The sequence below is a fragment of the Bos indicus x Bos taurus genome, chromosome 15, assembly GCF_003369695.1.
Source record: "Bos indicus x Bos taurus breed Angus x Brahman F1 hybrid chromosome 15, Bos_hybrid_MaternalHap_v2.0, whole genome shotgun sequence".
Taxonomy (NCBI): domain Eukaryota; kingdom Metazoa; phylum Chordata; class Mammalia; order Artiodactyla; family Bovidae; genus Bos; species Bos indicus x Bos taurus.
Genome location: NC_040090.1, coordinates 58,544,106 through 58,556,981, shown reverse-complemented (window position 1 = coordinate 58,556,981; position 12,876 = coordinate 58,544,106). Strand labels below are relative to the sequence as shown.

General features: G+C 41.8%; 1 protein-coding gene across 12 annotated transcripts in view; it reads right to left on the bottom strand.

Annotated features, from left to right (window-relative positions):
• Positions 1–12,876, bottom strand: part of CADM1 (cell adhesion molecule 1) — a 352,382-nt gene that overhangs the window by 24,055 nt on the left and 315,451 nt on the right. For 4 of the 12 annotated variants that reach the window (XM_027563669.1, XM_027563670.1, XM_027563662.1 and 1 more), the window contains exons 8-9: positions 11,154–11,234; positions 429–461 (exon numbers count right to left, since the gene is read on the bottom strand). The exons of 2 other annotated variants lie outside the window; for them this stretch is intronic. In XM_027563669.1, coding sequence (XP_027419470.1) covers positions 429–461; positions 11,154–11,234 — 114 coding nt within the window. The remainder of the gene's footprint in view (positions 1–428; positions 462–11,153; positions 11,235–12,876) is intronic. 6 more of the 12 variants (XM_027563671.1, XM_027563673.1, XM_027563665.1 and 3 more) reach the window with 2 other exon arrangements.

The window sequence follows — 12,876 nt, the reverse complement described above, 5'->3', positions numbered from 1 at the left end:
CTGTCCTACAAATGACTCCTCTTCAAGATGTACCTGGGACTCTCTAGCCTATAAATGAAGAAAGCAACTGGGCCTTTAATTCAGATGCTGTGATTTTAAGGCAAATATTAGTTCTTTTTCTGGAGTCCCTTATGTTTCAGGGTCTGGTGGCATTGTAGAAATAAGGGCTACATGCAGCTAAAACTTCCTCTAACCCAGCTAGCCAGCGTGGAGGTGGCCTCATCTCAGACTGCAACCATTGGCCGCTGAACTTTCAACAGAAATGACAAGACTCAACATCCTTTCAAGCCTCACAAATTAGAGTACATTTATGAGATCAGTCTACTCGGAACACAGTTTCCCTTGAAGACTACATTGCTCTTTTTCCCAGGCTTGCCTTGCCGCTCAGCAGTGCTGAGAAAGTAGATAAACAGTAATGTGGTACCAACCGTGAACTGCTGGTTCTGTCGTCGCCGTGGTGTCTACAGACGGGAACAGAGGATTGGAGGAAGGGAAGAAACAGGAGGAACGGCATGCAAAAAAAGGGAAAATGGAAAAAAATGGAACAGATAATATATGAGCAAGCTTTCAAAGAACATCGCGTGACAAGCAATAATAAATGAAAAGCCAAAAGCATTTGAAGTGAGTTGCACTGTTTTAAGACATGCCTTCAGCTCAAAGCTGCGAGCCAGTGAGGATAACAGTAAATTCTTTGGTTTTGGGGGCTTGCCAGGACACATCTATTTGCTAGTCAAGAGTCAGGGGAACATGCAAAGTGATGAGAAACACCAGTGCAAACTCAGTGACTGGTGGATGGCTCTGAACGTATCAAGGCTCAGGACTGCGACACAAATGCTCAGTTGAGAGGCTGGCTAAACAACAGATTCATACATTCAAACATTGCCTTTGTTTTAACCCAACCCACCCGGGGAACTTGGGCTTTACAACTCCCAGTCAGGCGTCACTGAGTCGATTCCATGTTTACGATCCTTTTACAACTCATAGGCAGATGCCTGCAGATGAATACAGGGGTTCAAGTTTTTCATCCAGTGTGTTATTTCAGCAGAGTTCAGCTGGAAAGTTCAGTTAACTTGGAGGCCATGGGGATGAACATGTTAGAGGTTTTCGGACTGGTCTTTATACACACACACACACACACACACACACATACACACACAGAGACACTCACCACTCACCCAGCCTTCACTCTGCAGATCTTACTGTATTACACTCTTAAGAGCAGAAGTCTGGTATGGAAACAACCAGGTCCACATAACTTGTGAAACGCCACTTCTCATCACGTGACATTCCCAAAGTGAAAGCATCCAGTCGTCCAGACCCATGATCCAGAACCACTTTCACTGCTGTGAGCTGCCAGGAGTCCTGCCTCCAGGGTGAATTAGGAGATGGCACGTGATGCTTTTTCACTGCCAGACGCACTTGCTGTGGGAGAGACCGTGGTCTGTCTCTTTCTTCTTCTATTTCTAATGCTGTTCAAGCTTTCTCCTTCAAAACCTTTCAGGCTTCCAAATCAGGCCTGCTGTATTGGCTCCTCTTCATGGAAAATTCCCCAAGGGGCTCCAGAATTTCCTTTCTCATTTTGGCTACAGGGGAAGTGGGATAAATATCTAACAAAATGCATGGTGACATTCTTTTTCCAAAGTCATGTTAACACCACTCTTCTAGCCAACTTCATTCCACCGTCAACCCGTCTGCCCGGGTTTTAACGTTCAGTTCCACCTCTCAAGGGGTCTCCCTCCATGGTTCCCTTCTGGCCAGACCAGTGGTGACACCCACACACAGGCTGGTCATGTTGAGGGGAAGTGGGATTTGGGGTTAACACTGTTGAGTAGTTATCTGTACTTTTTTTTTTTTTTTTTTAAATCATGCAGCTGGTAATTATTTTCATGAGTTTAAGAGACTCCAAAAGACTCTTTCGGACTTGACACAGGCAATGTTTAAATGCACCATAATGCCAAATATGACTTTGTTTTTGGTCCAAGGAGCCTGGTGCTTCTGATTTATAAATACGACACATGAATTCACACTGGTGTTCCCCTTCATTGGCATGCCCTCCTCAGAATCCTAAACCATCAAAAAATTAGAGCCCTTCTAAGGAGTCAGAATTAACTACAAGTCTGAGAGGCCATTGCAGCTTAATATAACTTATAGCTGAGTTTCTGAAGATCAGATGAAGGAAAGAAAAACATAAACCACATCAGAACGCAATACTTACTGACAAGTCTGTATGCATAAAATAGCAGTTAAAAAACAATACTGAAAATTGTACAGTTGAAACATCTCTACATCAGATGCTCACGACACATCTCCTTACTTGAAACATCCAAATCAATGTTAGTTTGCGGTGCTTTTAAAGGAGGGGCAAAATCAAATGCACATTTGCATAGAAACTCTTAAATGCAAGTTTACACATTTTATGGCTAGACACTGGTTCTCTTCCAAAATTTTTTTTAAAAAAGCAATAAACATTTTGGTTCATTATTTTTGTAGCAGCATTCTAATATGCTTTATTTTCACCAGTTAAATCATCACTATAAAATGAAAGAAAGGGATTGGGGTAAAACCTAAGGGTCCTCAAAAATGACGTTTTAGCATTAACAGATGACTTGTAGGAAGACAAGTGACTGTCTTCCTACATCACAACATCATGTTGGCTTTATGACAAGATCAAATGAACAGAAGCTGGTTGTACACTACTCTGTGGGTACCAGAGGATAAACAAAAGAAGTTCACAGTGCCGCTTGCCTCCCTGGTCTGGGGATGCAAAATCCATCAATTGCACCCAACAGGGAAGAGAAAGGGAAGTTGAGAAGGAAAACACACAGTTCTAATACAGTTAAAAGCAAGCACGTGTTCAAGTAAACAACACAGTTACTGCAGCTGGGAGTGGCAGAAACCAGGGATCAGCAACGGAGCAGAGACCGCAGCAGACACACAGGCTGGCTACAAAGTTGAGACCGAGATGGAGGGTATACTGCGGGAGTTGCTGATTCCATTTCTCTAAGAGCATCTGGTGTGGTATCTGAACAGAGGCTATTTCAAGTAAAGAATGAAAAAAAAAAAAAAACCTTTTAGAAGTGACTTTGTGCTCTCCACAGGACAGCACTGTGACAGAATCTAATTCTCCTTCATAATTGCATTACGACTTCACGCAGAAACCACAGACACCCTGGCTCTGAAGTGAGTGTGGCTCTGTGCAGTAGGATTTATTAAGGTATTGTAATCAGAAGGCTGGAGAGATGTGCTAGCCCACCCCTGTGAATCAACTTGTGGGGTCACTATATTGTTTTACAACATTCTAAGCATACAGGCAAGACGCAAACAGTAACTTTCCAGGAGAAGATAACATAGGCTGTAATTAACTTGAAAAATGAGAGTGCCTAATTGCCCTAACAGAGGCTTTCTTCAAACTTCATTCTGTGGCTGTCTTTAAAAAATAATCTTTGCACTAAGCCTAGGAGAAAAATAGGTCACAGAAAGTTGAGGTGGACTTAATGGTGGTACAGGGCTATGAAATTAAAAAGGCCTTGTTGAGCTATTGTCTCTATTTTAATTTTAATTACAATGAGGGAGAAATTTATCGTACATTTATTTTATATGGTCAAGAAAAGACAATCCCACGTTCTTGCAAAGCCAGTAAGTGTGTATGGTCTTAATAGTCACTCCCTAGCTGTTTTATGAGTATAATTAAACAAGGTAACCAAGGGCAGGGCCTGGACTGCTGTTTGAAAGATGAACATTTCGCTAAATATCGACTTTCAGTCTCCCAGCCATACAAACAGTTTATGGAACTCTACCTTGAATAAATTAAACATCACCTATATTTCACGTGACAGTATATTTTCAAAATCAAAAGGCTCGGACGATATGTCAGATTAGAGACTCTAGCTGTTTAACCAAGAAGCAAAAAATAAAAAAAAAAAAATCCCCAAAACAAAACCCACCAAAAAATGTGTGTGAGGCAGCTGGACACTATTTAGTTGAAACAGTCATGTGTAAGCTCCACTGTGGCACATTCTAATCCTTTCATATGGATTCTCTCCAACTTAGAATTGTTCATTGAGTGTGACAGACTGGGGGTTTAAAACTAATCCATAAATTAGTCTGTGGTCTCAAACACAACGGGTGCCATAAATGAAAATGAAAATCCAAGAACAAAATTAAATTTACAACCTTAAATACTTTTTCTTCTCCAATTGCTCTGTGGTGCTCCTGCTTTACAATACCCAGATTCACTGCAAGGCTGACTTTTGTGGGGGGGCAGGGAAGGGTGGGTGCAGGGTATGCATTAAAAAATGCACAGGGTAATAACCCAGAGAACCCAATCTGCTCGAAAGCAGAGCTTAATTGTAAAGAATTTAAATTCTGCCATTTTGATTGTCATAAGCTTAGATGAAAGCATGCTAAGCAGTCCAGACATATTTTAATACACTTTCCCTTGGTTTATTTTCTTAACTAAAGTCAATAAGGAGCCAATGGGTTTTCTTAATTGAATTCCCCTTCGGTTTGTGTTATGGAACTGCTTTAAATCTAGATGCCGGGGCAGGCGAGGAATTCCCCTGACAATTTTATTCTCACAGTTGTGCCACACTAGCCAATATATATTATACTTTTTTTCCCCCTTTTCTTTCTTTTTGACATACTTGAAATCTATTGAAAGCAAACATATATGCTGAAAAATTAAACTTTGAAATTTATTTTCTACCCATTTCCCAGTTAATTTTCTTCCCATCTATGTTAAGTTTTAATTAAACTCCCATTTCTCAGGGATGGGCGAAGCAGATAGGAATGAAGCTAACAGTCCCGAGTATGAGACTCATGAGAAGCTCCCTTCCATCTTCACGTCGCCTCTCCTCTGAGGGGAGAGACTGACCCACAAGAAGCTCCCTTCCGTCTTCACGTCGCCTCTCCTCTGAGGGGAGAGACTGACCCGTGAGAAGCTCCCTTCCGTCTTCACGTCGCCTCTCCTCTGAGGGGAGAGACTGTGCACCAAGGATCTGAAAGAAGGGGACTAGGTTTGGTTTTTCCTTTGGTTAATTTCAAGTTTTGTGAAAACCTTCTTCAGAATTGTTCACACGTGCTGCTATGCCCCTGAGATCTTTGCATTGGCAAACCAGATGTTCTGAAAACAATAGGAATCTGTACCGTGGTTTCACTTAACAAGGAGAACAATTCCTCTCCCACGGTGTATGTCAGTGCTGGGTGGGAGGAGTGGCAGACAGGGGTGAGGCACGGTTGCAGGAGAAGAGAGGGACATAGGAGGCTGAGGGTGGACAGTGGGGAGCAGCTCCAGAAGTAGCAGCTGATACTCCTCTCCGGGTAGATACTCCCAGGGCTGGGTCCTTCCTGCCAAGTCCTACATTTCCCAACACTGAGATAACTCCAACTTTCTAATTCTAAGTAACCTGTATTTAAAGTGAGATGATTTTTTTTTTGCACTGTTGTGCATCAGTCTGCAGTATGAAAACATGTCACCTCCTTCTCTCTTGGATTCTTTTTCAACAAGGAACATAAGAGTATGGATGATGACAGAAATGATGATTAGAAGCATTAGAAAAATTCTCACTTCCTATCCCTCATCCCCTTTAAAAAAAAAAAAAATGCAGACTCCGGTGCCCTTCACCACTAACTTCTTCCATTCTCTCGTAAGTCAATATGGGTCAAAACCAGTTGGCTATTGACGGTATCTGTAATAAGCTTATCAGCAGCAGTAAAATAAAAATGGGCACACTTGAGACAGTATGGAAAAACAATGGTCAATGCACTTAGGGGGCAAAAACCTAAAAAGGGAGCTCATTGCAACAAAGATGGCTCCTGAGTGTCGGCTAGTGCCCTAGTAATAGTCTTGTCACCAGACATACTGGCACATATATCAATAACATTTGATAAGTATTCAGTAAATGATGAATGAAAAACAGTCTTAATGGAGTAGATACAAACTCAAGAAAAAAGGCAATTTAGTAAACATTCTAGGATGAGAGATGAGTATCTCCTAGCAACAATGGTTTAGTATATACCCAGGATATAAACACACACGAGACATGCACACACGCTGAAGATAGATGCTTGACGTAAAGCTAGGTCTTCATGCTTAATTTCCAAAATGCCATCCTTTCGTATCCACTTTCTATCCATTCCCTGATGGCACAGACCGAATTCTACTTCTGTGATGATCTCGTCAATCTTCTGCATCAGCCCTAAGCGCACAGTATCTCTTGCTATTGAGTTCCAGTGGGTATAATCTATTCCCTCAGCTATATATATTTCAAGGGGTTCCAGGAATTTACTGTCTCCATGGGTGTTAGCACACCGCTATACATATTATGGGTCCTTGATATTTGGTGACTGAATGCCTTATGAGCATTACCCTTGACATCACGCAAATGTCAACAGCAGAGTGTAGGGATCATGAAGGTAGGATCCTGGAGAACACACAGCTCAATGTGGAGCAAAGCTCTGTAGTCAGTCTTAAGACAGGTGTACTTCTTTCCTTTGCATTTAGGAAGCTAAAAACATGTGCCAGGGTGTTGAGTTTCCCCAGTTTGGCATCTTCTACAAATATCCCCGAAGGATAAAGGCTGCTCTCACCTCCTTTATTTATGTGATCTGACCCACAATACACACAGAAAAGCTTACGAACAGGAGACTATGAAAGCCAAAATAATAGTGCGAGCCTGGGGGACATACTTTCTCCAAGGTATATTGAATACTGGGTGCTCAGATGCCAATAAGAAAATCCGTGCTGTTTTCTTTTCCAAGAAATACAAAATATTTAATTGGATATGTACTTTCAAAAAGAGAAAAACTCATTTAGAAATGACCTACTTCATTCTTATGAAGGATTTTTAAATGTGTTTCAGATTTTGGCCCTATAGCTATTCATTTCTTATTCTAAGGTGATTTTAATTTTTTAATTTATGACAGTTGCATGTAGAAGTGTGACCTACAGGTTGAACTCCTCCCAGCCTGAATTTTATATTTAGGCTGCTAAGGGTGTTTAAAACTGAGTGCTGACTATTTTCTATGGTACTTTTCTCATCAAGCATCTAACCCAGGGCACAACCAAGCAGATCCAATACAATATCCACATTAACTATGGAAGGAAACACAGAATATTTCCCTAAGGTGACTGACCCAACTGGCAGACAGGGGCGGAACTATACCCAAACACAAAACAGGTATTTTTATGTACGTTTGATACACAAAATCAGCCAATTTCAAAGAAAGCTCAAAACAAAACAAAACAATGCTCCCGCCTCTATGGCGATAAATTTTTCTTTGACTCTGGTTTCTGAAAGGAATCTCCATGGAGGACTGTTAGCATGGGTAATGGTTGGCTGTCTCTGTATTTTAGAAGAGGATGCCAGGGACAATTTAAATTATGCAGTTTGCACTTTCATATTATAGCGTGTATCTTCCATGAATGAAACCACACAGACTTGATGTAAAAAGAAAAAAAAAAAAAAAGTGGGGGCCTGCCAGTAGCAATAGTCAAAACAGAAATACGTGGTTAGAAGATCAATATACACGAAAGAGAACAGAGACACCAGAGAATCTTATGGGACATCACAGGAGGCTCTGTGTGGCTCCCATCCCAACTCCATCCCTCAAATGGCTTCTTATTCAGAAAAAGATTCTAACGGTGGGTGAATAATTACAAAGCCACAACAATGCTCATATGGCTAACTGACATCAAGTCATCCTTTCAGCACTCTAGAGCCTGCAAAGATCTTCCAAAGATGAGGCTACCTTTAGATGTGGCCTTTGCATGTAAGTCGGGAGAGCTTCCCCACGCAGAATGCATGTGAGGCAGGGATGCCCTGCTCCTCCACCCACCTATGATTCTGGGTGGGGAGCAGCAAGTTAGGCTGTCGTTGCTGAATAGCTAAGTCATATCTGTCTCTTTCGCGATCCCATGGACTGTAGCTTACCAGGCTCCTCTGTCCATGGGATTGCCCATGGCAAGAATACTGGGGTGGGTTGCCATTTCCTTCTCTAGGGGATCTTCCTGACCCAAGGATCGAACTTGTTTCTCTTGTATTGGCAGGTGGGTTCTTTACCACCAAGCCATGTGGGAAGCCCCAGGTTGGGCTCACAATTCCTCTTTTACCAGGACCTCCAGAATGAAGTGCTAACATGTTTTGAGGGAGTCAGGTGACTGAGAACTCATGAAGGCCTGCCTCCCTAACAAGGGGAACAATTCGATTATTCCGGTTGTGGAAGATAAAAGACAATGCTGGAACACTTCCTTTCAGAGACATCAGAAATCATCTATGACCTTTCGAGTTTAAAAACATTTTTTCGACTGCATTTGTACAATTTGGTTGTAATGAAACTCTGACCTAGGGAATGTGTTTCAGTCATTGCATTTGCCTGGGAGAAAAGAAATAAGATGCCTGTTGGCTTCCTCTTCCTTTTTTTTTTTTTTAAAGCCAGCGCTTTATGTTACTGTCACTAGATTTAGCTGTTGAAGCTTTTAAGGCTAATGGTTAGCTGTAATGTACCAAATAGTACAAGAAAGAAGAGGAGTAGAAATTAATTTAGCTCTCCATTTGTCAAGATTCAGTCTGGAAGATTTTTTAGGAACCAATCTAAATCTAGGGGATGGCCTGGACCTTTAAAATGGGACATGGAATCATTCGGCTCTGTAACCTTTAATCTGTTTGAAGAAAGGAGCAAATGTTAAATTCCACAAGTACACTTTCTGGGTAAGATAAATATATATAACACTGCTTGTTAAGACATAGCAAGCCTGTGAGATCACATCCATTAAGGCAACGGATTCTCCAGTGTTGTTTTAGAGGCAATTTTACTTTAACGACTCTTGGGTGTTGTGCCACTGAGAAATCAGGGCATTCATCACCACAAGTGCATTTTGTGTGTAGAGAGGGTTCAGCTAGGAACATCAAGAGGCCAAAAGTGCATCTATGAGATCATCTTTCGTGACCTTGAGCTGAGAGGCCAGGAGACGAGAAGGAGGAGCAGAGAAGTCCCTATAAAGGTACCTGTGATGTGGCCAGAAACATAGCATTGCTTGTTTTTAAAATTTCCTCTTAAATGGAGTCTCTGTGGTTGGAACTGTGATAACAGCGAGTTGTAGCTGTTTCAGGACGGGCGATGAGCTTCAGTCTGGACTGAAGGATTAGGAGTGTGATTGAAGCGCCTCTGCCCAGTTGCTGAAATTGACGGCGAGAGGGGAGGAGGTGAGGGGCTGTTAAGAAGGGTCTTTAAAACAAATAAAAATAGGCTAAGCTAGTGAGAGGCCACCCACAAATGAAAAGTACTGGCTCCACACTAAGGAGAAATGTGGCGCTTATGCTGTAAACTTGACTGGTTACCTAGATGGAACCTTCTACAAGGAGAGGTAATCAAGGTGGGCTCATACCTGGGCAACTTCTGTAAAGAAAAAAGACCATCGATGGGTTTTCCCAGTGGATTCACACAGGCAGGGCAGTGGCGAGTGGGCTGATGTAATTTACAATGACATTCAAAGGATCATTCATAGGAAAATTCATGAAAACCTGGGAACAGGAGCTCAAGCTTGATTGGCTCACTACTGGGATGAGAGGTAAGAAATCATGAAAGGCAAACACCTGGTCCATCGCATGGAGAGACGTTAGCATGGTTGCTCTAGAAATCAGAGTCAGGAAGGAGTGTCTTTGCTGTCCTTATTAACGATACAGAAAGTGGGAGGAATCTATTTGCTCTACTGATAAACTGAGTTTACTTAAGAAGCAGAAGAAACTAACAGAAAGCTAAAAAGGGAAATACACACAGATAAGAATTTAGGAAGCAGCCTGGCTGGAGCTGAGTTTAGAGCGAGACACAAACACCAATTGATGGATTTTCAGAAGCTTTTCAATTAAGGGCACACACTGATGTTTTCACAGACACCATTCGGAACCATCCTCACTAGCGGCTTATTTCAAAGTTCTCTGTTCCACTGTAATACTTAAGAAAGGTGAAGAAAACTGAAATTAGACCATCTACTGTTATATTTCATAAACTGATGAGGCCTCCTCTTTCACTGACCACTTAGAATTTTCATTTTGTCTATCTCACCAAGTCCTGTGAAAACTGAAAACATCTCCAGAAAGTTAATGTGAAGGATGTTTGTCATATCTAGGGTGGTAAGGAGGCTAAAGATGAGTATACTATTCAGCAATTTTAAAGAAGTCCAGTGATAGGATTGTACACCAGAGCACATGGTTCAGAGATGGAGTGCAAAAGTTAATTTTTAAAGAGATTTTTTTTTTTTTTTTTTGGGTCTCATAGAATAATTACTTTTCCGTGTTTCTGGGGCAGGTACCTGTCGACAGCAGGTAGGTGCAGCCTTATGTAAGGAAATCTTGCAAAACTAGCTGACATGGTAAGGCTATAACCTTTCCCACTCTGGTTGGCAGAGAAAACTCCAAGCCTCCCAGACAAGCAACATCAAGCATTGAGAGCGGCTGAGGACCAGGAAAAAGGGACTGGAAGGCACACCTCCCCTCTCAGTGATGGTCAGAAATAGGAGACAGTGTAACTTTTTGAATAAGTTTCAGAGAGTCCAAAGAGCTAAACCACAGAGTGATAACTGCTGTGGCTGCCTCTCGCACTCCTCCAGTGTTTAACGGAGGGCAGCGAAGGGTACAGGAGTGCCCAGCGGGGAAAGGACGGTGGGTCCCCAGGCGACACAGTCTCAGCAGGTACTCTCTGGGACAAAAAGGATGATGCATTTAGGAACATGGCCCACACGGGCATGGTAAAGGGTGGGTATTTTCTTTCACGTGGATTAAGATGAAATTAAGACGAGGAGAGGATCCAAAGCCAGGATACTTACCATTTTGCCAACCGTGGCTAAACACAAGCTATCCAGCCTCTAAGAGCTAGGCTGCCATTTTCCCTAGCATTTTGCTTTGCATGGTGATGCTTAAAAGAGAATTCTGCAAAATAGCTGATCCTACTGTTAAATTGCTTGGATGTTAAAGATTTTTCTGAGGTCCTTAAGATTCAACTTGAGAACATAGTATGTAATGTCTTTCAAATTACCAAATGAAGGAATACTTCAATTCCAAGGATCCAAAGAGACCTTTTAAGGCTTCTTTTTTTTATACATACCAGAAAGACAATATACATTCAGGACATTTTCAATGGCAATGAAGGTACCGTACCTGTGATGATGGTGAGGATGGTGGTGGTGGTGGTGGTGGTGGTGGAGGTTGTTGTGGGAGGAGGGATAGTTGTGGGGGGATCTGGATAAAAAAAAAAGGAAAATCAAACCCACAATGCTGAACACAACAATGACCAGTAATGACAAAACAAAGGCATGAAGACACTGAGGTGTTTGTTTGATGACTTTCCTCTTTAAAACTCAAAATCCCCATCCCCCCACAAAGATTTATGTCTTCTACTCATATCCCAAAGCCTTATCCGGAAGAGCTAAGAAAAGAAGAAAAGAAAATTTGTACTAATGAAGTGAACTAGGGATGAGAAGACGAGGAGTAGGAAAGGGAGGAAAAAATAAAAACATACGACACCCTCCCATCCGACTTCAAAGGGTGGGGTTAGACCGACTCAGGCCCCGAGAGGGTACAGTGTTTGCAATTTCTTTTATACTTTTACCGGTGGGAGAAAGGAGGAGATGGCGCTGCTCTATCTAAAGGGCTCCTATCGGCCAAGGAACAGTGCTCGCCTGCCTCTTGCTCTCTGACTGTTAACTTCATTATTCTCCATCAACACATCCCAGCAGGAAGTAAAACTACTTCTATACTTGTAATAAATACAAAGAAGAGAGAATGTCACCACTAAATATCAAGTTCCAGGCATGTGAGATTTTACTGAGATTTTATTTCTTAAAAGTCAATAAATTTTACAACTTATAAATATTAATGAGTTCGTCGCCTTTGCTTAAGCCTGACCTACGTGGGCGACAGTGATAAACACTGAAGAACATTTCCATCTTGTAAACAAGAGAGCTAAATATAAACAAGACTTGACCCTCAAAACCAGGAAATCTGATAGGGAATTCTCTGTCAGGTGTTTGATATACTGTATATTCTTCTATAATCTCAAAAATTATTTGGAGGGGAAAAAAGGGAAGGCAAATATGAAAGAGAAAAAAATTTTCGACCCAAATGATCAAACTGAATGTGTTAAATTGTCAGCAAGACTTTGAACTAAAGCAATCATTCTGCTATAATAGAGCATTAGATGACTTGAAGGCTTTTGATTTTAAATTTTATCTAAAGCCCGTCAACTTTTTCTCCTTGACACTTCTGGTGTCCTTTCATCTCCAAGGGAGCTCCCCGACTGTCTAATTAATACATCTGAACTTTAATTATATAATGTACCTTTATTGTTGGCACAACTTCCTGGAAGTTTACAAAAACATTATCTTGGTGTTTGGTTAGATGGTCTGCTTAAAAGATTCTACCATTGATCAATAATCCGAGGTTTTCATTTTTCTCACAAACTTCTCTCACACATACACAAATGCACAAATTTGACAGGGAAGAACCAACAGCAGACGGGTCTGTTCTAGGAGAGACTCTGTTGATTTAAGCTGAGGGTGCCAGCAAACTACTAGTGAAAGCAGCCTCACACAAGCGCCAAAAGGAACCCGTTAAAAAAAAAATTCATTCTCCTCCAAGAAGCAGAAATGATTAAATTAATCATTTCAAACGGCCTTTTTAGAAGAACAGACAGTACGTGCAGTCGAGATTTGTGGATACTTGCTTATGGAGGCCACAGGCGGGGAAGCATTTTGTGACCCGGCGGACCACAGGATGCACGCACGCCCTGTGGCAGATGCAGGTGAGGTGGGGACGCAAGGTGAGCGAGGGCACGGGTCCCTCAAGACATCCTGCTCTGCCCACGCCCCAGCTCAGCTGCACC